At 40.7% G+C, this 26,616-nt stretch overlaps 1 protein-coding gene across 12 annotated transcripts in view; it reads right to left on the bottom strand.

Moving 5' to 3' along the window:
* The window catches only part of CHL1 (cell adhesion molecule L1 like), a 141,160-nt gene that overhangs the window by 17,859 nt on the left and 96,685 nt on the right, over positions 1–26,616 (bottom strand). For all 12 annotated transcript variants that reach the window (XR_012634317.1, XM_074914708.1, XM_074914705.1 and 9 more), the window contains 13 exons: positions 24,850–24,970; positions 21,603–21,787; positions 15,352–15,483; positions 14,585–14,722; positions 13,795–13,906; positions 12,901–13,067; positions 10,972–11,137; positions 9,693–9,817; positions 6,810–6,911; positions 6,402–6,599; positions 5,491–5,561; positions 2,790–3,012; positions 43–158 (listed from right to left, as the gene is read on the bottom strand). Coding sequence is in view for 11 of the 12 variants with exons in the window: in XM_074914708.1 (XP_074770809.1) it covers positions 43–158; positions 2,790–3,012; positions 5,491–5,561; positions 6,402–6,599; positions 6,810–6,911; positions 9,693–9,817; positions 10,972–11,137; positions 12,901–13,067; positions 13,795–13,906; positions 14,585–14,722; positions 15,352–15,483; positions 21,603–21,787; positions 24,850–24,970 (1,856 nt within the window). In the remaining variant the exon portion in view is untranslated. The remainder of the gene's footprint in view (positions 1–42; positions 159–2,789; positions 3,013–5,490; positions 5,562–6,401; positions 6,600–6,809; positions 6,912–9,692; positions 9,818–10,971; positions 11,138–12,900; positions 13,068–13,794; positions 13,907–14,584; positions 14,723–15,351; positions 15,484–21,602; positions 21,788–24,849; positions 24,971–26,616) is intronic.

Raw genomic sequence — 26,616 nt, 5'->3', positions numbered from 1 at the left:
TTTATTCAACTGCATACAAATATTTAAAGATAAATTTGTAACCTTATAGCCTTTTAAATGTCCACGAACTCTGTCCCTTGGTATTCCAAACCAGTAGACTTTGACCAGTGTGCTGTTCACAATATCCACCGATACGCCGGAAGGAGCAGCATCTGGAACTGTAAAACCAAAAGTGTTGCATAATAAAGACACTTACAAGAGCTCAGTTTCACACTGTTCACAGCTACAGGGCTTGGCTTTCCAGCTCAAGCTGTGGCAGTTCATGCAGTCTGACTGCAGGCAAGAAAAAAGACATTCCACCTGCATCCAGTGGGTGAAATGGGCCAATAAACATTATTTTGCCATATCAGGGCTTTCTGCTGAGGGCTGGAATACAGGTGAACTGGGACATATGAATTTCTACACCAGTATTTATGATTTCCTGTTTCAAGTAATGCTTACAACAGCGAGAAGAATAAAAAAAATGATTAACACAGCACTCAAGAAGGCAATCATAAAGTTTTTTTTATAATCAATTTCATTTTACAACTAAGCTCATTAAACAGTAGGATTTTAATCACTACACAACACAGAGAGCTATTACAGTGCCTGAAAAAAGAAGCCTTGATCCATTGACAACTGAATTGCAAGGAAGATTTTCCACTGATAGTTATAAAATTAGATCCACCACAGACACAGAAAGAAAATAAACATGCTGTAGGGTTTCTTTCTAGATATAAAATTAGATCCACCACAGACACACAAAGAAAATAAACGTGCTGTGAGTTTTCTTTCTTTCTGTTCTCACTACTCACCACCTCTTCTGCCATACACTCTACAGGGAAGAGAACATGTACCACCAAACCTTCTTGTCGTTCCCCTCAGGGCATGCAATGGGGATTCTCCTGTCTGAACATCACACCAAACCATTCCCAGCACCAAAGCCTTATGCTGGTGTCATACCAGGAAGCACTCGGCAGGTTGCAAACATCAAACTGGTCCATTCAGGGTGATAACGCAGATCTTGGGGCGCTCATTCAGTGAGAGGAGTGACCCAGAGAGCCTGCTTTAGGATTTGTTTCCCTCTGCAAAGCTGGTGACATTTTTTACATCTGTGGTCATCACAGTAACTTTACTGACTGTTTCATATCATCTGCCATGGGTCATGATACTCCGTAATGGCTTCTGGGAGAAGCTGCAGCATGTGGAGAGGTGGGAGCAGCAGCACCTCTACTACTGCTACTGGGGAGTGACTGCTGCGGGACATGGTGGGTTAAATCAAGGACATGGCTGCTGGTCATTTCAATAAGCAGCAAAACACATCCTTGTCTTCATTGTCTAATCCACTGTAGACTTTGCAAAAGCCACTCAAACTGTCGGTGTATTTCATTCTTACAAAAACAGAGACTTCAGACTCTGCATGGGATGAAAACTGCCTGACTTTAATAAAATTAAGCTGCAGATCTGAAACACAGACCATTCGCTGGCCCTCCTGGGCCCTCTTTGCCAGCAGCTCCCAGCCCCTGCTAATATGAGTTTGCAAATGAAATAAGCATTTGTGTTTGGGATCAGGGAAACTTGGCGCCCCATACTAGCTGGCCACCATGCTGGTTACTCCCTTGCTGATTTAAATCCTTAATTCCTAGAAAAAAGATTTTTTTTTTTGGTGGTGTTAGTGCTTAACTGGGTTGCTTACTAAAGTGATGCTTGGTATTTTTTACTGCAGCTGGATACATTTCCAATCCTCCAAATTTCTTCTCTAGTCACACAGTACTAAACACAAAGAGGATAGGCTGCTGTTCAGAGATGTTTGGGTGGCCTCAGCAGTGACATTATCCAGTGTCCCACGGACATAGCAGAGCTTTTGCATCCTGTGTGGCACCAGCATTCATTCTATTAGCAGGACAATCCTCCCCCATGTTAATCTCTCGTAACAGGACACGATTATCAAAGTCCACCATGAAGCTGGAGCTTGAAGAGCATGTGCAAAGGGTGGGTATCACAAGTGACTGCTGCTTCAGAGCAGCCCAGGGCATCTATTTTGTGAAAATAGGTGCAATGGAAGAAATGATCTGGCCTGGATGATGCACTGTGGGCCAGGCAGAGTCCAAAGTCAGAGATGGACAGGTGCTGAGAAGATGCGGGGAAGGAGCTTGGACCAGGGGTGTAAAGCGTAAAGCAAAGCCTTACACTGGAGAAAGACTTCTCCAGTGAGACAGGGAGGCCTGTGAGGGGGCTGTGCCACCCAGGAGCCACAGAAAGTCACTGGACAGAAACCCAGGCTGGAAAAGAGGAACCTGTTCTTCAAGGACTCAATGGACAAGGTAACACCTTACATAAATGGAAATGTGGCATTATCTGTAAATTCACTTACAACACCCAGCATCTGAGTGTTCATGCTTAATTGCCAGAGTACTTAACTTCTGACAAGTACTTAACTTTTTAACTGTTGAATAGGGCCCCAGACAAGCTAAAGACTTTTTTCCCACCAAGTACAACACAATGATGGCTACACTTCATAGACTTCTTATGGACTGTGGTCTTCAAACAAGTATCCAGATTAAGCCAGCAACTGAGATTAATGAAAGCACAAGTGACCTTTCCAAAACAGCTCTCAAACTCCAGCGAGCTGGCATCCACAGCACTCAGCATCAGTCGTATCTGCCTCTCACGTAGCGCACCACGCTGAGCACTGCCATTTAAGCAGTTTTGGACATGTGCTGCCTAATCCATCACTCCATATCTGATCATTTTGCATTGCAAGAATCCCCCATGCAGCGTATTTTTACATGAAAGTTTTTGCTACTTACCATCCTCTCCTGAATATCCGATGGTAACATTTGGTTCAGGACCGGATCCTAAATTATTTACTGCTTGGACTTTGATCTCATAAGGCACAAAGGTGGGGGTGTTTCGCAGGGTCAGAGAATGCTTCTTCACTGTCTCCTCATTCCAGTCCGCCTCGACTCCCCGCTGCCGCCAGCTGACTTTGTACTCCAGCCCTGGCCCATTCCTCTCCACGGGTTTCAATGGCTGTGGAAGAAGTTAAAAGAGATCTTGTCTGCCTTTGTTGCAGTAATCATGAAACAGCAGCTGAGGGGAGGGGGGAATAATTTTGGAGAGCATGTTACAACACTGGGAGAGAAAAAGGGGAAATAAGAAAGCTTTAACTTTTCATTGTCATGTTAATTTTAAGACAACTGGAAAAAAATGTCATGACTTCAAGAGACAGTTGGGTGAAAGTCAGAGAAACAGTTAGATTTAAAACAGATTAATTGCTAGTAGACATATTTCTGCATACTACACACATCAGTTTTTGTTTTGCCACAGGTTTTCTTTGTTTTCTTGTGTGATGTAAAACCACATGCCTTTTAGCACAACTAAAATGTATATCTTGGCATAAGGCTGTGTGTGCCTTTGAGTACAGCTAAAATCTGCATTCTTTTTCTTAGAATTTTATGTATCACAGCAAGTTGGGTTATTAAAATTTAGATTTGTACTACATATGCACCACATGCTTGAAACTACACCTGGACATTTATTGCGCAACTCTTATGCTACCTCTTTTTACCAATCAGCTGAAGAATTCATCACAGCATGGTTCCCATCTAATTAAAATTAATTTATAAAATATTAGATGATATATGGCAATGGCTTGTCATAAGACATTCTCCAGTTGAGTTTATTTCTCTGAAAATGTACTTCTTTAATTAATAAAGTTAACTGGTCACCTGCATTACCAAAAATGAAGGTTATTTCAAGTCTACTGAAACAGCTGTGGGTATTTCCCACCACATAGACTACTTTTAATAAAATTGAAATTATATATTGTCCTTATTAAATGTATAATAACTGGTAGGTATTCAAGCTGCACACACTTTTGAAATGAAATGGCATTGACTTGCAAGTGACAGCAGAAAGTGATGCCCCATTGATGCTCCTCCTTGGTCTGGGGGATGTGCAAAAATTCCCACTTATCTTCTCTGAGAGTATGAGCACCTTTGGGATGACTGTGGTGAAGGAGTCGGTAGACTGGGCAGTTTTCTAACAGGCACTGGTGGGAGACTCACCTCCATGACAAAGATCCTGGGGAATGGGATTTGCAAGAGAAGCTGAAGAAGTAAAAAATCCCTACTAAAAAATAACTTCTCACTTAGAGTTAAACTGCAGCACTGCTTGACTCTTATTTTGATCTCCCTTAATGCTGCAAATCCTTGGTTGAAAAGCTAGTCACTAACACTCATCTCATCTCTTAATCCAAAGTAGGCAGATTAACATCATTTTGCAGCCTTCGTCTGCCAGAAATAGCATGTTCAGTGCCTAGCATTTCCTCTGAAATGAATACAGGAAACACCATAAATATCCTGTTTATGACATTCAAATGATTCAACAAAGCCTGTCCATCCCATTCTCTCTCTTCAGTCTCAGTTTTCACTTCTATTTTTGCCCTGTTTAAGCAGTGGATTACAGGCTTCCCGGAGAGGAGCTCCTTCTCTGTTCAACGAAGCACTGGTCACAGCAGCATTTCCCAGCCATGCTGGTTACCCTGCATTTCTTCTCAGAGTCAGGATTGTCTTCCTTGACCCTGGGCTATGTCGTACAGCAAAAATCCCCATTCAAATCCAAGTCAATAGACCTAAAGGGCCATCTCCTTTGGGCGTAATTATAGCCTGAACCATGAATTCACACTGGGGAAACATTTATTGCTCTTTGCTGCGAGCAGCAGATTGAGAAGTAAATCTCATGTAAATTGTGTTTAATTCCAGCCACAAAAAAATATGCTTCCTTGCACAGTTGTCGAAATTTGTATTGAATGAAGCAATATATATCTCTAAACTGTTGGCACAGAAGCTATAAGCCTAAAAGCCAGGGAAATTGAAGACGGGAAACCATCTTCAAGACTTTTACACAATTCCTTTGACACACGTGCTTAGCTTTATCTATGCTCCTTTCATTCTTGATGTAAAAATTCAAGCTCACATTCACTTGGCCAAGTGATACTCATCACTTTTAAACCTCCAGGCTGGAAAGGCAGAAGTTATGTGTAAATCATCCCATCCCTGGGCCTGGCTGCTCCTCCTGCAGAGCAGGGCAAGACCACAACTATTTTAAGCACTTTCTTGTACGCACGATGCATAGAAGATGATCATACTCTCGAGAATTCTCACTGTGCTTTATAGGACTTTCATATTTCTTAATAACCTCCAAAGTTAGATGTAAAGTATTGTCTTTTGAAACAGAAATAAAACTAGGGGAGGAAATCCAAAACAAATTTAAGTCAATAACAACTTTAACTTTGACTTCAGGAGCATCAGAGTTCCTACCTATGGAATTTGCTAATATTTCCTAAAAACCAGGGGTACAAGAAAGGGAGATAAAGGGAATTGTTATTTCTTTTTAAATGTAATTATATTAAGAAATCAACCTGATAATTGCCATGCTGCTTTAGAAACTATTGCTTGAAGGGAGAACCTGTTTCTGATGTAGCACTGATGGACACATTTCCCTTACCTCCCATTTCATCACCATTTCATTTGGTTCAGAAGCTTCAACTCGGATATTTTCTGGGTTCTTGTCTGGAGCTGGAACCACACAGGTGATAAGGTTAGTTTGCATAACTTGTGCTTATTTGCATGTATTATTTAAATGCAAAAAAAAGGAAACTAAAAATTTTTATTTCCATATTACTGAGAGTGAAAGACATCTAAACAAAAAATGTTCATGAGATTAATTACTTGGATCAGCAAAGCTGCTGTGACCGAAACACATTGTTTATGCAGTTTTGATTCCTAAGTGCCCTTGTTGGTTGGAGCCACCAGCTAACATGAAACTGTGACTTTTGGATTTCAAAGCACCAGATGTAGGGGAATTATGAGGAAGAGATATTTCTCCCTATGGGGATAGTAAACAGAAGGTATATCATTAGTGGGACGCACACAGCTGAAAAGCTGAAGAAGGACCTGAAATTGAAGCAAAGGAGAAAAAAAAGTGAAAGAAAAATGCCAAGGAATGCAAATGCTGTGCTGAACAGTTGGCCTCTAAAATGACTTTCAGGGACACAATGTTTTCTGTCACAGTAAGAAATGCACAGTAAATGGAGATTTTTGACAAGCTCAGCACTGCTGAAAGGCCCCTCACAAACCCTGATCTTCTCCATCAACTGCTTGTCCATAAAGGCCTGCAATGGGCTTTAAAGGTACAAAATCAGCAGAGCTCAGAAAAGTGCTGTGCTGGACGGTAGGAAAGACCCTGCTAACCAGTGTAGCCTCCTCACTTTGGCACTCCTGGCCTGCCACTGAGCACTGGAAGCAGCACAAGTGACCCTGGCTTCTTTACAGCTCTCTGAAGCACAGGAGGGCAATGTTATTCCCAGCAAAACACTAAAGATATGAATATTCAGAAAACTAGATGGCAGTGTTTACCAGCTGGAGGTGTTGCATAGCGCAGCGATGGTTTACTGGGCTGGCTCCTTCCCACAGCATTCACAGATACCACACGAAACTGGTAATTCATATATGGGGCCAGTGACAAAAGGGCTGTGGTGTCATTCCCCGGCACTCGGGTTAGCTCCTGCCACCTTTCTGGCTCCCACCGGTTCTCTTCAAACTCTATAATCGACTCTGGGGAAGAAAAGAAACAAAACAAAAGAAAAAAGGCAGAGCCAATATAAACAGCTTATAAATAGCAAGGGTGGAAATGAACTTACAACAAATTAACTGTCATAGTAAAACCGATTAAGTATGGCGGTGAGCACGGTTTGTTTCTTCTAACAGCCATGACGTGCCACAATGCTAAACAGTGCAAGATGATGTTATTAAAATCCTTCATACCATTAATAGGGCTGTTATGACTGGCCCCGGCTTTCCAGGCTAGTCGAACACTTCGGTTTTGATTTTCTGAGAGCTGAAGGTCTTCTGGTGGATCAGGAACATCTGAAAAATAATGAAGAAGCGTCAGGAGCATGGCAAGCTATTTCTGTTTGTCTTGGTATCTTCCAAAGGACTGGAACAGCAAGTTCAGTGAAGATGGTGGTAAAACATCTTTTGATTTCAAAATGAACAAAATGAGGAAAGTGGGAATAGCTTTTAAATATCTTTTTTTTTATTACAGAAACCCAGGCTGAATCTTCTGGTACTGCTTTCTCTCTTAATAATGCAATATCCCTTCTTGAGTTCATTTACATCTACTCTCATTACTGTTCTTGCAGCAACAGATTTTTCTTTTCAAATCAACACTAAGATCTATTTAATCATTAACAGATATTGACAGTCCTCTTGGCAGAAAGTTATTTTAGCATCACTTGGATTTACACCGGTGCAAACCAGAGTGGTAGAAGGTGACTCAGCTCTGACAGGTATTGAACTTGGTCTTTTAGAGTATGAGTGAAAAGATAACATTCATTATCCCAGCCATGGGGGTCCATATTAAAAGGAAACAAGAAAATTCATTATCTGCCAGCTCAACCAGTGCTGTCCAGAGAATCTAGCAAAGTCAGAGTTGTTGGTGATTGGTACGATAACGGCACTGCGCCTCCCGGGGACAAGTGCGGGGCTACACAAGCCCCGAGCACGGGACTACCCTGTTGCTGTCAGAGCTCACTTTTCGGGGATGTGGTCTTAGCCTGGGCTGGGGTTACCAGCACCACTGAAATAGGCTGCTCCCCTTCACAAGCCTGGGAGATGGCAAGGGGGACACACATCTTCCACATGACCTGGTTTCCCTACAGCAGCAGGGGCAGAAGAGGTGATCTGCAGCAAGGGTCATTTGTCAAATTGCCTGTAATTGAATGAACTTTCAAATATTGCAATTTCAGACAGAGAGGTTTGTCTGCCTTATAGTTTGCTTTGACAGTTTGCAGTCTGATTGTACTGGATTAGTTTGGTAACTGAAATGTATAGTGCCTAATGTAAAAGAGTAATTTCTCACTGCAGGGGACTGATGATAACTCCTCATCCTTCCAAAGACACACACACACACTTGCCCTCCTTAAACATAAGGCTGGTGTTTCAAAACCTAAAAAATGTACAGACCAAGAAAACAAGATTGCACAGACCTCGGGCCTTTGACCTCCTCCTGCCCCAATGTTCCCACTACATTTTTAGCTGGCAATGTAGTTTCTTACAGGAAAAACAGCTACCAATACTGCCTCTGTCATTGTGAATGAAATTAACTGTGTTTGTACTGCATTTTTAAAATAAAAGTATTGAGTTTTCTTTTTTATCTCAGAGTACATCAAAAAGTATAAGAGGTTATATTAGGGTTGGGGTTTTTGTTTTAGTTTTGTTTGCATTTATTTACCCTATTCCTGTTGTACTTGGGAAAAATCAGGAAAGCACAGTTTAATGTACAGGCATTTTGCTGTTGTATTCCTGAGGCATATCCGGTGTTAAAATTCAATATATTAATTTAAAGATGGCAATGGTACATCTTAAAGATACTCACCCCTCTATCTGTTCATTAATCAATCATAGAACAAATACATAGAAGTATTCTAACTGAATATTTCTTTTGCTCTTAGTTGCCCATATTATGATGTCTCCATCTGTGCCATATTTAATTCTTTAGCCATCTCACAAGTCTCTCTTTGAAATGGAAGCCTGAATTTTTCATTTGGAAAATAACAGATATTGTTAATCCATCAAGACCTTTCTTATATACAATAAACAAGGGGTAAAAAAAAAGGACTGTTTTTTCTCTTCTGCAAATCGCCTTTTTAGAAGAGAATAAAGTGCTTCATGAAATTTTCATAAGTAATGTAACAAATAGTCTACAAACATTTTGAATTATACAGCACTAAAGAACACTTTACCACAAACAATGTGCACAGCATCTTCTTAATTTACTATTTACTGAAATATGCAATTCATTTAGTGTGAAAACATCTTGAAGGTCAGATTGTCTTAGTTCTTGTTGCAATCGCTGCCAGAAATAAATAAAAATGTAAAATGAAGCAAAAATTCATTAAATTAAAATGATGCAAAACTGATCACAAAACAAAATTTTAGCTATTGGCTGATGCCCTTAGGTACATGTGCAAAGAACTGCACATCGCTGCACAAGTTCACACCCTTAATTTCAAGTGGCCCTTCAGGAAGGGAGGTAGGTTGCAAGGATGCTCACACAGTCAATCTCCAGACTCTGTGGGTCAACGCTTTTCTCTGCTGTGGACTTGCTCATTGCCACTGAACAATAATTTATGCTCAGATTCAGAGATAATTCATCCTTTTAGGTGCTTAATTTCCACTGATCTTCAGAGGAGTTGGACATCTAAATACTGACCTTACATCTTTTTCAAAAAATAGTCCAAGCAGTAATACGTGTGCAAATCCCTAGTAAAGTGGGGCGAAGGACTGACCAAGGACTTCAAAGCAGAAGCAGAGTCAGAGTTGTTCTTAACATCCTATTACACCTGCCAGACTGGGCAAGCTCCTACAGCCACTGTGGGTGACTCCTGAACTGAGAGAAAAGGCTGCCTCATCTTAGGTATAACAAAGATTAAATATAAATGAAAAGTTTGCGTCAGCATCCCCATTCCAGGAGATATAAGGATAGCTCAACTGAGGTTAATGAGTGAGAGGTACATTGCAACTCTGTGAAACTGGGTTATTGAGGCTCTAACTGAATTGAGCAAAAAGAAGCAAACATGCAAAAGTGCTGCAATGGCATTATGTACTCCACGGAGCTGTTTGCACACTGGCAAAAGATCCTCTTACCAAGAACAATTAACTGCGATTCAGCTGTGACACTGTCCAGGGAAGTGCTAGCCACACACATGTAAACTCCCTGATCCTCCAGCGTCACGCTTGATATGAACAGTGTATCCCTGTCCAGAATTATCCTATGGGGAAAAAATAAAAGGTACATAAAAACAAGGAAGAGAAAAATCTATAAGATAAGCGTATAATAGACAGACACTGTTGTTCTCCAAAAAACTGGTCGTAAAAAAACTTGGTAATGGGACGTTTTGAATAACATAATTGCACGTTAGGCCTATTACTTTAAAACATAATTGTAGTTGTATTATACACTGTGCTGTAGACTATTATTTGTATTTTGTAGCAATTTAGCCTCCATGGATGGAAGTTGGCATGTCTCTCTTGGTCTGAAAAGAGCCACATTGATATGCATCCGCTGAGTGTCTGGAACATAGGATTCTGGCACATCATCAGTGAGGCAAATACATGGGCTTTATGTCCAAATTTTTGAAAGGGTTGAGTAAAACTGAGCATTCCCAACCCACTTGTGTAATGTCCAATGCACCAGGGAAAACTGGCATTAACCCAGGCACATGGGGTCTGCTGCAGACACGGCATTTGCTTGGCGCTATCTCCCTCCACTACGTGGCCTCAGCAGGATCTTCAGCCTCTCCAGCACTGCAGTATTTAGGGAACCATCTCTCTTCTGCAGTAATTAATAAAGACATCTGACTGCCCACTGTGGGACCTTTTGTATGGAATAAAGGTTTAGCTTCATACCCTTCAGGTTGACAGAAATGTAAGAGTAGGGCAAAATTCAGCCTGCACTTGCAAGTCCTAAACTCATACTCTCTGCTTGCAAAGTATGTGACTTTAGGCAGAATCCCAGAAACCTCTTTTCCACTCACTTCAATATTATGAGGACTTTGTTTTAGTCAAACAAGTGTAAAACACAGGAAAATACTGAAGTGGAGAAACAAAACCTCAGTTTACTGCACTGGGGCTAGGTTTGTATTTTTGCATTGAACCAACATTTATGCAATATTCTGCTATGATGGTGAGAGAGCTAACAAAAACCAAAACAATTTGCCAGCCATGACTCAAAACTCATACAGATGCATTTATATTTCTATGTATATAAAAAGCAGGTCTATTCACATATTGCATGAAGAATTCTTGCAGACGTAAATTTGCATTTCAAGCTATTAAGACTTGTGCTTACTGAAACTCATGTTCAAGCACCAAAAAAGCATTATTCAGCTGAGATCAAGAAAACTCTTGTTTCTTCCCTGCTTACCTGCCATTTTCTGTGCTGTTGACTGGCAGCTGATCTCCATCTTTCCTCCAGGATAATTTAAAACTGTGTTTCAAGTGTGAATCATACTCAGACTGACATTTCAATAAAATTGAATGTGATTTCAACACTCGGGGGTTCTTTGGAGTAACAACAAGTTTTGTAGCATCTGATTGATCATAGAAAAAAAATTTTGATTAGGAGAGAGAGACACTATTACATCAAATTTTCACCAAGCACTTCATATATAAAAATCACCTCAGGAGCAATGATCATGTCTTTTTGGTTATATACACAAATATTTCAAGTGAAGGATGGTTGGTTTCGAAATAGCTATTTGCCAGGATTTAATATTCTATCTTGAAAAATTCTTTTTTAGTTCACTCCAAACCAAAGAACTTCAGAAAAAAAAAAAAAAAAAAAACAACAACCACAAAAAAGAGTCACAGGTGAAAATCCTTGTTAGCAGACTGTCATAAAATGGATGATAAAAAAAAGGCTTAAATATGATTTTTATGTCCAATTGCCATTTGAAATAGGCTTTGGCAATGATCCAAGAAAAATTACAAGCTTATTAAAGTCAAGTGAGAAAAAATTATTGCAATCAAGTTTGTTCTTTTAATTGACTCTAATCTGAATGCAGAAACAGATGAGTAAGTAAGAAGAAAGCAGGCTGAATTTATTTTTACAGTGAAATGTTGCTCTGTGAGAATTTCATTGTACATTTTCATGTTTATTACCACTGTAAAATTTACAAAGCAAAAGGAGTGGGTGGAAATAAAACACAGAGTGTTTCTTTCTCAAGTTTTTCACGGCAAACGTGCATCTGACAGTCCTTTTGAGGACTTTACTAATTGAGTATTAAAGTTTCTTTTCATTGTCAAGCCCTTAATCCTAAGTGAACTTGTATGCAACCCACTAAATTTAACCTGTGTGTCCAACAGAAGCTGTCTACTACCACCACCCACTCAGAGAAAAGACCCCTCCTGGACAACTAGCCAAATAAATCCCTTAAAACAGAATTAAAGCACAAGGTATGTATCTGAAATGTATGAGTAAACACATTTCAGTAATCTTTTTTCTCTATTTACAAATAATTGTCAACTTGATACTCAGGCGAAGGCCCAGTGCAAAGCCCTCAGCAGCATCCTCTAGCTCATCCTGCTGCAATGTACTTGGTGTTTGCTGTGGGTATTTATTCAGTTTGAGATGTACCTTCTGATCAACAGATGGGAAGTAGCTTTAGGGAAGGAGGAAGCCCATGGCTGTGGGAGATGCAGGGCCCCTGTTTGGCTCAGTGAGGAGCCCACCAAGCCCACGAGCACAGGGAGGGCTCTGGGCTCCCAGGGGTCAGCCAAGAACCTGCTCTGAGTGTAACATGGCTAATGGCAAGAAGGAGAGAAAATCATAGAATCACAGAATGGTTTGGGTTGGAAAGGACCTTAAAGTTCATCGAGTCCCAACCCCCCTGCCCTGGGCAGGGACACCTTCCACTAGCCCAGGTTGCCCAAAGCCCCGTCCAACCTGGCCTTGAACCCTTCCAGGGAGGGGGCAGCCACAGCTGCTCTGGGCAACCTGTGCCAGGGCCTCACCCCCCTCACAGGGAAGAATTTCTTCCTTATATCTATCATTTCAAGATAATCAAGTTAACAGATCTGGAAAGTAAACTGCAAATTTTTGAGGGTTATGCAACTTCTGTAAGTTTTTGGTGAGTTGTGCAACTTCTGCAAGAGTCAGAAAGAAATTAAACATCATGAATGAGCATGTACAAATCAAACAGTAAAATGGAGATGATACTAACTGCTACATATAAATAATAAAATAATAAATCTGTATCTTGGGCTGAATATTTACTAGTTACTTACTGAAAATTTGTAAATATAAAACCTTAGCAGATGTTAAAAGTTTTTCTATTCATAATTGAGATATTACCTCTTATATCCAGATTAGCAGTGATTGCTCTTTTTCCAACGGAGTTTGCAGCCCAGCAAGCATATGACCCTGAGTCTTCTTTCCTCGTTTCCTTGATCTCTAGGGTGCCATTCTTATTTAATTCGTAGCGTAATGTTGAAAGCGGCTCTATGCTGTCATCCTTAGTCCTACAGATGATAACAATAGTTTAAAGATGATAACAATAGTTATGCATTATTTCTAAGGCTACAGCAACTGTTATTTCATGGTTAGCAGATATTGCAGGGGATACAGGCATTTTGGGAGCTGGTCACAAATCTGCCAATGAACAACAAAGTCAAGATTAGTAACTCATTTTATCCATGTGCAGGCAAATCGTAAAGGGACATAAGCTTCCCGCAAACCAAAACCATACTGACAGCATCTAGTAAAGTCTTCAGACTAGTCTGGCTGAGCCTTTAATCTATACCTGTCATCTGCAGTTTTATTGCACCTGTCAAGTGCTACGAGAATCCTGTGATTTCTAACCATATGGAACCATTTCCAGGTAAATATGCTCTGTAAGTCATCAGGTTTCCACCTCAATAATGTGTGCAAATTTTAAAAGTTGCCAACATTAGACTAAGGCCAATGAAACTGTAGCAGGATTTAGCTATCTGCAGCATGGCTTGGTTTAATTAATATCCCAGCACTTGTATCACACCGGTATCGAGAACTGCCATTAACCTTTAATTATAAACCAGTTCTTCAGAGTACTTGAAAGTGCATTTAAACACAGAATACTTCTATTATCTACAGCTTTGTTACAAATTTCCGATTTTAACCCCATAAAAATAACAACTGGCACATTTTTCAATGTCTGGGGAGCCTGAATAAACTTGTTTAACATGAAAACATCAGTTCTCAGTGGCTTACCATCTAATATCTGCTGCAGGTGAGGCAAAAATTTCACAGTGCAGAAAGGCACTGTAACCCACAACTGTAGCATAGTTTTCACCATCTGAGGTCAGTATTAAGGGAGCAATATCTGCAAAAGAAAATGCAAAAGGAGCAGTGCTGCATTTCAGAACCGAGAATATAAATACTGTGCCCGCATCATTCCCTTCTCCAACAAAGGTCAAAGGCTTAGCCACTTAATGGGAATTTCACTGCCTTTTGGAACCAGTTGCACTGAGCAGCTGAGCTCTTAGAAGCTTCACTGACAAAGATAATGGTGGTTGGCTGCTGGACATGTCAGAACATGAAACCTCAGTGTTCTCCAGGAGAGAAAATAAACTCAGATCTGCTTCCTCTAGAGACCTCTTCTATTAAACAAATTCTCATCACTTTCTTCAAAGAACAGGTTGAGTATTACAACTGAAATTAAAGATTAACAATACACATAATAATCCAAAAACAGAGTTGTGGTCACAATTCAGCCCCCAGTGATTTTAGTACATTTGAATTCAAAAGGTTTTAAGCCCAACGTTAGTCATGTATTTAAAATAAAGAACATATCAAAGCTCATAAGCACTTATGCTAATCATATAATATTGTCCTTGATAAGGCTTGTTGCATTAGTTTGGACAATGCGTTTCTTGAAATCTGGGGGCAATGCGAAAGAACATGACATGGTTACAAACCCCAAGCTGTTCTGAAGATTCAGTCAGCAGAATGGGACACTTCAGTTAGACCTTTTCCATGAAGAGGAAGGGCTGGTACTCACTGAGGACGTTCACGTTGGCGCTAGCGAGGATGGTGCCATGCTTGTTGGTGGCCTCGCACTGGTACACTGCACTGTCCTGAAGCTGAAGGTTGGTAAGGCTGATTTCTCTGGAAGAGATTCTCCCTCTGAAGGTCCTACCTGGAAAGACCCAGACTGTATCAGGAGATGGAGAAAACACGACTGTGAAGTTCACAGTCTCTCCTCACTGCTTGAAAGTCAAAGGCAAAGAGCATCTTCAGGATGAAACCAGGACCTTGCTCAACAGCCAGACAGCAAGCTGCAGAGCACCGCATTTGCCAGCAGTCCCATGGCCAAAAGAAAGTGCTCTAGAGCATTAATTTCCAGTAAAATCCCCACATACACCTTTTAAAATGGTAGTAATAATATTGTTACACCGCGGAGAAGTGTGTGTGCTCCCCAGACACACAGTCACTTGTGCTTATTCAGAAGCACAAAGAAAGACCAGAAGCCCTCAATGAACATAAGCTATCCCAGATTCCCCAAAAGCTGGGAGCGTTACAGAGTGAGGCAGAGGCAGTAACTCACGGGTACCAACACCCCACACCCTGCAGCCTTCACCCCTACTCTCTTTAAGATCACATTTAAACATTAGCTTTAAGTAAATAAATATTAATTCATGTCTAAATAGATGTCAAACCAGACATCATTCCGCGCATTAGGATTTGTGTATTCCCTCTAACTGGACACTACACTGGCACATCCCACCTGGCCACCACCTATACGAGGATGCTGGACCTTGCACTTACTATCGATGGGCATCCCGTTGAGTTTCCACTGAATGGTTGGCTCTGGGTTGCCAATAGCTTCACACAGCAGCACCAGATTTGTTCCTACACTGTAAACACCACCTTCGGGCTCCTTTATCCACTGAGGAGGCTCTGTAAAGAGAGGACACCGGAGGTATCAAGTGCCACAGCGAGACAAGTCGAATTCTGCTATTGCTATAGTCCTCCAGGAGATGGCAAACGTTGCCAACAGTTCCCAGCCAGCTCCTGGCAGCCTTTGTGCAGCTGTATTGTATTTCTTGCAAACCGATGCAACAAAAGGTAAAATTAGCATCAGCACACATCAATTTCTGTCCTTCAGACTCGGTGAAATGTGAGTGTCAGGGAGAGTGTGTAGGAAACCAGCAGTGTTTATCCAAGTGGAAAACAAATGCAAATAGGAGGTGAGAGGCTGGGGAAGGAGGTAAACCTGAACAGGTCGGCATTATCCCAAGGACCCTCAGACACCAGACTGTGGTATGTGAAATGAAGTGAGACTATTTCAGCAACTCAAACAAGACGCAAATATCCATCCAGCTCAAATCCCCCTCCCTAGGCAGGAGCAAGCAGTTTCCCCCAAGTTGCCCAGGAGCAGTCAGAGGGCAGAGAGCAGCGATTCAGGAGCAGTGCAGAGCTCCACGACAGGACGCAGCATCTCCATCTGCTCATCTACATGTGCTAGGGAAATGCACTTTGATTTTTAATATCCTTGTTTTACATCACATATAGAAATAAGAGGCTGATCCAAAACATATTTAGGAATGATGAAACATTCTCTCACCCCTGGGGATGAGAGAGCCATTATTCTGAGGAGCAGTCCAGAGAGGTTTGCCCACAGGGTGGTGGCAGAGGAGCAGCAGTGTGCTGCTGCTTTCCCTTGCTCTCCCCTTCCCCGCCACTGCCAGCTAAACTGGGATAACTCATGGGAAACCTTTCCTCTGCAGAGCAGCCCCTGAGCATCAGGTAACCAAACCTCATTGGCAAAACATAACCACAAAGGAGGGAAGGGAACTGAAGGGGAAAAAAAAAAAGCATTAATCTGATTAATGCTTTCTTCTCTACAGACTGAATGCAGGTCCCCAAGCCTGTCTACTTTTCAATGGGCAGCCTCAATCCAAAACACAGCCTTGAATTCATCATTATCTCTCCCTGAGAAGCAACAAACTTTGAAATTTTAATTCTAGACCTGACACTCCTTTTCTGCATGTGCTGGGCAGGTCACTGGGCCTCTTTCCCTATTTGAAAAAGATGAGCTAATGTATGGGAAACATGAGGATTCATTAGTTAATGCTTATAAAGTGCTTTGAAGATTAACATAGCTGTTGCCTGGTAATACATCTCCAGATGTTATCGGTGTGACACACTAAAAGAAAGCGTCATTGCTCATATTCACACACATATATTAAAAAACCACCCCTGAAGTGTGATACACAAGAGCTTCTACAGAGTCCACCATTTTCACAGTGGAGTACCGATGAAGAGATACTGTTAAGCAACAGCTAAAGACTGAAGTAAAACCCAAGACACTGAAGCTTAAAATTGTAACATCTTTGCATTTCCTTCACACAGTACAGATCTCTTCTACCACCTTCCTCACACAGTGCTGGTTGCCCTCCCGTAGTGCAGTTTGTGACGTGACAATACTTGTTATGCTTCCTTGTATTTGGCTCCAGGAAGAAACTCTGCAAGCAGCAGAACATTTTGGTTTTGTAGATGTTTTCTCTTCCCTCTCTCTCATATACATTATGCTTTCATCAGGAAAAGACAGGTCAAAGGCATGGTGGTGTAAAAGGTTTGTAACAGCCCTGATGATATTTTTTTTTTTTTTTTTCACCATTAGATCTGCCACAAATGCAGTGCTTGAGACAGGATATTTTCTTGTTTTGGAGGAGGTGAGACACCAAGCACAGACTGAATACAAACAAACAACAGCTCACTCCCTATTTCCATTTGTGCATACACAAGTGAGCTGAAGATATATTAAACCTCTGCTTTCCTTTCTCAGCATGGGAATTGCTCTGGTTGCCCCAAGAAAGTGATGTAGCTGCAAAGCCACAGGCAATGAGATTTTGTCAAGTATGAAATGTAATTTCACAGAAAGGCTGAAGAACCTCTTTTCTGTGTGGCAGATATGCTATACTACTTATAAGTACACAAAATATAAGAATAACAAAATATACACATATTTTTTAGCAACTACAAAAACTCGTGGTTGGACAGTCAAATAGTTAATCTGCACGAGCAATATGGTATGTCAAATATTTCACTGCATAATATATTCTTCTTGCTAAAAGTTATAAATGTGGTGCTCCTGATTAAGAGATTTATGTCTTCATGGAAATATAATGACAGGTCCAAAAATAGAAGGGATCTAAAATGGGCATCTTGTCCATCCTTCTGCAACAAAGCAGGATCACCCACACCTAAAACACCCCAGACAGAGTCAAACCTTCCCAAACTCCCATGCTGTCTAGAACTAGAACAAGTTTTTAATGTCTAACTAACTTCTGCCTTACTGCAATTTAAGTCTATTGTATCTTACGTTATCCCCATGGAATGAGTAGAACAATTTGTTACTATCTATTGTGAAGAAACTTCGGTGCATCTAAAGGCTGCTATGTGTTCCCCAGATTCATTCTTTCCTAAATTAAACATATCTATCTTTTTTTTTTTTTTTTTTTCAAATGCATGTTTTGGAGCTCTGTTGACTGCCCTTGCTGCTTTCTCCTAACTTGAGACAGTTAGCCCCAGCTTTGATGAAGTGCACAATGTAAAAATGGTTGTGTTAGGCAAGGCCTTACCGGTTCTCAGTAGTATCTCTTACATCACCTTTCTTTATACTTTCCAGAATGATTTTTTCTTTCTCTGCACGATTAATATTTCCAAGTGGTGTTCAGTTTTCAATCCACTATATTCTCCAGACTAGTCTAACCAGACATTTTCCATCCTGTGCTTATGAAGCCAATTAGTGCTGCCTGATGAGAATTACTTTGCACTTGTGCTTACTGAAGCCCATCCTTTTTATTCCAGACCATTTTCCCAATTTGTCAAGATAATTTCAAATTCTCCTCATGTCTTCCTGAGGGCTGGCAATCCACACCACTTTGGGGGTATCGTCTGCAGCTTCAGATGCAGTTACCACCTTGGGGTCTGTATCCAAGTTGAAGCAGTTTTCCAGTGAAACACAACTGCAGTTTGAGCCTGATTAAAACAACGAGCCATGGTTCTGCCTCACATTAATCTAATCTATTTTATTCTTCTCTAGCTGAGTAATGAAAGTATTACAAGACATAACTGCAAAGGCCCTTAGCTACTATATCATTACCATAATTAATCATTATATTGTAATAATTATTTCTATTAAACACAGTCTAGGAGCCTCAGTCAAGATCAAGGTACCACCAGATCAGGCGCTGCGATAGTGACAAGATGTTGAGGTTACATATGCACATTTTCTATTGGGCTTGGTGGATTATACACAATAGCCAAATAAACCACCATTTGAAGTCAAGACAATTTGTGGGCTTGCTTTGCTTTTTTTTTTTTTTTTTTTTTTTTAAATAATTCTCTCTCATTCTAGTAACAACAATGGAGGTTTTTTCCCTGCTCCAATGTTCCAGGCCACATCTTGCCTTGCAAAGAGAGATTAAAATGCTCAAACAGTCAAGCAATTTGCTAGCTGAATATTTTCATATGCTTGGTAATAATTGCCTGAATCTTTGCACTCAGACTCCTGTAGGATTAGTAAGTGGGCTGCATGCAAATATAATTAATTAACAATGTTATTTAGAAGGCTGGGGTATTGGTTTGACATCCTCAAATACCAGAAAGAACAGAAAATTGACATAGGACAGAAATGATAGCAAAATCCTGATTCACCCACCAGCACTAGATTGAGAATGGTTGGCAATAACTGAGATTATTTTTCTTCCATGTTTAATTTTCTTCTCCCTGCATGCATCCTCTGAGAAGAGCATGTCAGGTGCAAGGAAGCCCTACATCAGCAGAACCTCCCTGAAACCCGCTGAAATTAATGCTCACTTCCACCAACTCAAGATCTGCCCTTGAGTGTGCACACAGGAGTTGCTGCAAGAATGATGAACATGCCCATCTCTGATTAATGGTAGTGACATTTTCTGGTTAGAAAGTCTAGAAGAAGACAGTGTTTGGGCTCAAATTTTACCTTGATGCTCTGCATGTGAGGTGACTCCTAATAGGAAGAATTCCTGCTAGTGACAGCAGCCAACATTATTTACACATAGAGAAAACAAACTTAACAGCAATTGCAAAAAACATTTTTTACATTACAGTGGCTAGAACAGGATTATTTCCTTTTTTCTTTTTTCTTTTTTTTTTAAGTCCTTGTTTATTAATGAGCGGTAACAACAATTTGCCAGAAAGCTTTCCTCCCTCTAGAGACTAGGGGAGAAAGGGGTCAATATTCTGAACTGCTTAATTAATGTTATTTCTCTGGTATTTTAGTTTTTGCAGCTCCTGCAATTTCTTTGAAGGATTCAATTTTTATAGCCGAGAAAATCGTAGCCAGATTGTTAAAATATTCAGCTACAGCAGAGATGCTCCAAACCATCTGGAATGATTTCTAGGAGTCAGCACTTCCCCTCCATCGCAGCTGAAAACTTGCCATGCCCTGGTATCCCCCTCTGCCACACTTCCAGGAAGGGAAAGACGATTGTAAGACACAAAGTTGTGTCAAGTCAGTGGGGATGATTCATCATGTACTGGGAGAAAACGCTTCTCCTCAGCTGATGAGTAAATACAGAGCAGGTAGCTGAAAATGCCTTTCCTCCTGTCAGGACTCCTTGTGACCATGGAGTGAGAAGAAGCACAGATTAAAATGAAGCACTTGGCAGACACCGACAGTTTAATACAGACTGTGATTTTTTTTTTTTTTTTTTACTCTGCAGAGCAGAGGCTGGAGCATTTTTCATCAGTTAAGAGAAAATGTTTTCAGCAAGTTTTTGAGCTGCACTTGAGGATTCTCATTTTTGTAGCTATTTATGGGCAGCATTGCTGAAAGAGTTGCAGTGGCCATAATACTTCTGCAGGGCTTCCTTGCCAAGTCTTGTTGGAGCTCTGCTTTGCTCCTGGAAAAAGAGCATCTGCACTTGCCTTGTGCAAAGGGCTCATACCTTCAGGGTTTGGGGAGTAGGAGAGGGGAGAGAGGGAGAAAAGAGGATGGAAGGAGAGCAGGCACCATGAGCCTCTATCTGCACCCTTCAGTTTGCCTGTTATGAAGGTATCTTGGCTGGCTTCATTAATCTGCCACCTTCTAGGAGCAACAGAATTAACTGACAACCAAACGGATGCACAAACATACCAGGTTCTCTGTTCTGCTAGCCAGAACTCACCCCGTTCAGCCCCCAGACCCAGGTGTATGCTCACGCACAGGGACACACCACCCTACGCACAAGTGTATGACAGGCAAAAGTGTTACCCTGTTACCTTATTTATGAATGCTGTTAATACAGTATTGGTCACCCTTGCAAGCATGCAGGCTAGGATGGGAATGGACCTTGGATACTTAGTGAGATGACAGAAAGGGTCATATTTCAATTTTTTTAAACTGTGAAAAACTAGTAGAAAGTACTTTTTTACTTTGTTTCATAAGTTTTTATGACACTTTTTAGGGGCTACAGAAACAACTCTTAGCTCAGGTTGTCCTTATAGCAAGGGACCATACAAAGCAGGGGAAGAGAAGGGTGGTACCATGCTTGCTCACTGCATTTTTACAGTCCTTCCTGGGCATTCACTTTTGGTGGAAGCCAAAGAAAGGAAATTGAGCTACACGTATCTCTGATCTGGCCCAGTACAGCCATTTTCACATTCTTTAAGAGCAAGTAGAATAATTAGATCTTTTCGTCTGACACTCAGGTTAATACAAGACATTTTATCAGTATCTCTGCTTGACTAACTCATATCTTTAGACTACTGGATATGCTCATGTATTTGTACTCCTGTTCACCACTCTATAGAGCCTTCATGGTTCAGGAAAAAAAAAAAAAGCGTTATTTTCTTTTTTTTTTTTTTTAAAAAAAGGTGCTATTTTCTGCAAGCTTCCCAAAGCTGTAAGGCAGGTTCTTGGCTAGCATAATTTGATAGAGTTGGTTGAATTTATGCATTACACTGAGTGATATCAGCAAACATCCTTATTCAGTTCCCTTTGACCACCTCTCTGTTAAAAATCAATAAGCTTAGTAAAGTGTACTCAGAACCTTCCACGTGAACGTGGAACTCGTGCTTTGCTCTTCCCATGTGGTTGCTTGCCGTGCACTGGTACGTTCCTTCATCAGCTGCAGTCACTTGGTCTATCTTCAATATCTTCCCAAAATTTTCTGTTTCTGGTTCATCCTTGGGCAAGTTTCCGGTGACCTTGATCCAGCTTAGATGAGGAGTTGGGCTAATAGCAAAGAAAGAAAAAAAATATTTTTTTGAGTTGAATACTAGGCTGCTGGAATGTTTCATCTTAGCAGAGCTGCTGGACTTGCATATGGTTTGCAAGGTGAAGTTTTCAGAGACTTCTGAGCTCTTTTAAAACACTGGGGCTATACTAAAGGCTATGCTATAGACTATAACTAGTCTACTGCTTCTTGATTTGAAGGGCCCCTATGAACAGGTTTTTCACAGCCAACACCAGGGCATGGCACGAGGCTGCATTCCTCCTACGTGTGGCATGCCATGGACTGCAGGAGAGGGAACGGAGCTCGTCTCGTCCTATTCCAAAAGGGCACTTGAGGACAGACAAGGAGGTAAAGACTTCATTACAGTGACTTCACTCAGTGCCCTGCCTGGTTAGAAAGTTGGCCAACCATTGGAGATGGCTGGAAATGCTCCTTACATTTTTAGAAAGCAAATGGCAATGACACAGAAATTTGGGACAGACTGTTGTCTGCACACTCCCAGCTGGGCTTCGTGACCCCGACACTGTACACAACGCACATACACAGTGTCATATCTGCTTACTCTTGTGTCCATCTGTCATTATGGCAAAATGCCCGGGCACAAGCTATTCAAACCCCCAGGTACCAAGAAATTATAGTTTTCCATGAGCAGTGAGTGCAACCGTGCAAATATCCTATTATTTCCTGCAAGAGTCCTTGTCCTGCTCTTGTACCAAAGTCAGGCTCTGTGTTGCCTTGGTGTTGTATTGAGGCAATGCCCTCCTGACACTGTCATTACTCAGAATATAAGTCTTCAAAAATGACAGATTGCAAATGTACTTAAAATCCTTATTTTGCAGTTGGCTGCCCCTGATCTTAGTTACTCAAAATCTGGCTCAGTCTATCCGCTTTCATGGTTTGTGGACATTTGGTGGGATGGATTGGCAGAGATATAGGCAAAGCTGACCGTTTTTCTCCTGAAAAATGGGAATTTTAGCAAATAAAAATACTACTTTTTTTTTGTCAAAATGTTGCATTTTTGAAGGGTTTCAATGAAAAAATATTTGTTTGGTGTTCAGACAAAGTAGTACTTATCTTCTTTCAGAAGTGACTACTTTAAAAATCCCCTTTTTGTTTGAAAAATAATTTTTAAAAAAGTTTAATTGAAACATATTAAACATTTTCCTTTTTTTTTTTTTTTTTTTTTTACTTTTTCTTCCAAATAAACAGCCTTTTCTGGCTTTCTCTTGTTGTACATAATATTAATTCTCACACATGAAAATTAGTATTTGTGTATTTTCAAGGTGATTTGCCTGTTAAGTACCTTGAAAACACTCTAAACTCATAGCTGTGGACTTGTGGAGGTTTGTGGGCCTGCGAATTAGCTTGATGGGTAGTGAATTAGACAAGGAAGTGTTGCAACAGGGAACTAAACCACTGCAGATTCTTGGAGTGAATCCAATAAAGACAAGTAATTCACCTTCTCTCAGAAATGGCAACCAACTGCAGAAGCATAATCTTGCCAGTTTAAATGAGCAATGCCCTTCCAAGCCCACATGGAAAAACAAAATACCCTAAACGTGTTTGTTCAGGCAGATTAATATCCTGATTTTGGAATTTTATAGCGGGGATATAATTACACAGTCTTTAATATGAATTATCTACCAGCTAACCACAGCCTGCGTTCACAGACCTGCAGCTCCACCATACAGCAGGAGAAGACAATGATTTAGGTCTCCGTTCAACAAAAAGCTCTATCACAAATAAACCAGAAGCGACTGTGCTTTCATTGTGGGTTTAGTGCTTGGAAAGATGTTTAGGTGGCATCTCTTCTGGGGCAGACTATTCCATCTACAAGCACACAGTAAAAACTGGAAAACTGGACTGAGGGCAAAGTGGAGTTTATTTATCTCTGAGCTACTACAGCAGGAACAAGGTCTGCGAGAGGGATCACAGCGTCATTGTGAGGACTGCATTTAGCATTTAGTTAGCCATTCCCTTTCCTTACCTTTATTTTGTCCTGTGTTATTTACAATAAGGAACAAAATTGTCCTGATTTCCCATCACACACCATCTACTTTAACCCTTCCCTATATTTTTACAGCAAACATCTCACTGAGCTATTTTACCACGCTTAGTACATCCAGATCCACAGCTGCGGCTTGAGTAGTGCTCTAATGTAAATGCTGATAGTAGTAACAAGCTTGAGATATCTGTGCAGCACAAAGCACCAGAGGCATTCATACCAATGGGCCCAAGCAGAAAAGATGGGACTGAAACTAAATTTGAAGTTAGCCCATTGCTGTTAGTTCTATAATAGCAGGATCAAATCAATACAGATGACTCCAGTTCACTAGACTTTTACATAGTGGTGGACTTTGTTCCTTAACATGCTGTTGTCTGTGAGAACATCATGGAAGGAACGTCCTTTGTATGTAAATAGTGGATGCTGGCAAATGGACCACAGAAAGCAGCCAGGTTCACACGCGCTCCTGAGCCAACATCTCACTGCAGCTGGGATAGATGGACCACCAGTTTCAACCCCTGGGGCATTTTTTTAACGGATGTCTTGTCTTACATCACTCAAAAACTTTGCTTTTAAAAACCTCAGATCTGACACCTGGAAAAATGCGGAATATTTTTTGACCATTGAACCAAAACTGAATTGGCAAAACTACAAAAGAAATGTTACAGGTTGTGAGTCAAACCACATAAGCTGAATTCTGATGTTGTTTAGTTTCTCAACATCTCAAAAGTAGTACTATAGAAAAATGTTTGATAATAGGGGGGTTTTTAATATAAAATTTTAAAAAATCAATAAATACCACATGATTTTAATTACTTGTTTATAAACTATAGCAATAATAAATACACGAATGTTGTATGCTAGATGTGTGCTGCTTTACAAGGAGGATGCATACTTCAGAAAAACTCTGCATAGAGGTTCAATTTAAACCTGTATAGGTAGGTGGGTATATTCATTTGTAGTTGTATAATTCTTAACATAGCTTTTTCTTTGCTCAATTCTATTAAAAAAAAAAAAAAAAGTGATTAGGTTTGTGCAGTATTGTCCATTACTCACAGCCCTTCAGCAATACATTCGAGTAGCAGGACACCTCCCTTGATGACAGTGACTGATGAGCTAGTGCCCGCAGATTCAGGAGGAATCAGCAGTTTGGGTTTTCTTTCCTTGATGAAATTTGCTAAAAAATAAAATAAAATAAAAGTTAGATATGAAAGCATAGAACCTTTGCTTACCCCTCAATAATGCCACAAACATTACTTCTGTCAGAAGGTTTTGGACATTGATTTGTAAATTTTCTTTTTCATTTACACATTTTAAGACTAATCCAGGACTTTCCTATCTCTCCTGTTAGCAGTCAGAAGACAGCTACAGTAATAATAACAGGCAGCAGCACTGGTGAAGCCCTTTTCCCTACAGTTTCATGTCCTGCTTTCCCAGTGCCGGCCCAGTCTATCATACACCTCAGCCAGTTCTGGTACACTGGTCTTCTCAGTTGCTGATCTTCTTGTCCACACCATCTTTTACAGCACCTTTCTTCTGCATTAACTCCATCATCTCTTAAATCTCAGATGAAAACCTATCTTTCCAAACTTGAATATCCCACAGAATTGTCCTTCTTGCTACAATTATTAAATCTACAGTAATGTAGATACAATTTGTAAGGAAAACCGTTAAAATAATAAAACAAGATTGACCTGCATTTGATTTCAACGGATCATTTGTTCCAGCCTGCCAAACAATGGTTTCATGATGAAATACGCGTAGAGTTAAATGGCTATCCAGTTATCACTATAATAACAATTAGCACAGTAATGAATAAGTCCCCAAATGGTACTAGTTCTTCAAAAATAGTCAGTTACGGATGATTTGGTAAAAGACCACATGTATCTCTCTGAATCATTTTCTAATTTTTTTTCCTCCCTTTGCTTTGTATCTCTACAAATCTGTGTCACACTCAGAGCCGCAGAAAAACGCTTTGGTGCCTCTGGATATGCTCGCAGGTTTTCCATCTGCCCTCCACCTCCCACTGCCAAAGGCAGGCAGTCCCCCTTCCCGACCGGTGACAGGATTTCAGACATCTCTCCAAAGGAAAAATCAGGTTCTGAGTGTCTGTCACTCTGCACAAGCCCTGCTTGTTCTGCTCACAAGGCTTAGCTTCCATGGGTCAAGGCTTGAGGGCCGATCAGTGTTTTGAGTTATCCATCCCAAAACACCCAAGGAGAACCCCCTTTTCCAAAACTTCAGTGTTCATCCAGGAAAATGAGGTCTTTCAGGAGTTTCAAACTGGTCATTTCAAAAAACAGACACTCTCAAAGTAATTTAACCAAATAAATCAGAGTCAAGAGCTACACACAAAACCTAAGACTCTCATTTTTACATATTTTAAACAAAATTAACTGTGTGGACAATTGCAGAAATAGCCACTAGCTGCCTTCTGACTTACCAACATTGCCTGCATAAACCTCAGCAGAATATTTTCAGGATATTGCTCCAGAAAGAGGGGAACACAAAATGAGGGAAGATCTGAATCCCCAGGATAAGAACTGCTTTGGTGTAGTGCTTACCAGCGGTATCAGACAGGACAATATATGGCCAGAGAGAACAACCTCCCGTCTACCGCGAGGTACAGCTGGGGATGGGGACAATTAACACAGAGCAGCAAAAGCTCTGTAAATCCACACCTTAAGCTCACCTTGGAGTAATACAGCCCCAGGGCGACCCTTTACACATGAATTCATAGCTTCAAACTGTGGGTACCTAATGCCAGAGTCATCTTAACTGCCAGAGGAAGATTTGGAGCATCCAGCTCTGGCTCCTGCTCTG

Source organism: Athene noctua, chromosome 10, assembly GCF_965140245.1.
Source record: "Athene noctua chromosome 10, bAthNoc1.hap1.1, whole genome shotgun sequence".
NCBI lineage: Eukaryota > Metazoa > Chordata > Aves > Strigiformes > Strigidae > Athene > Athene noctua.
The sequence above is the reverse complement of the archived record's forward strand: the minus strand, read 5'-3'. Positions and strand labels throughout refer to the sequence as shown.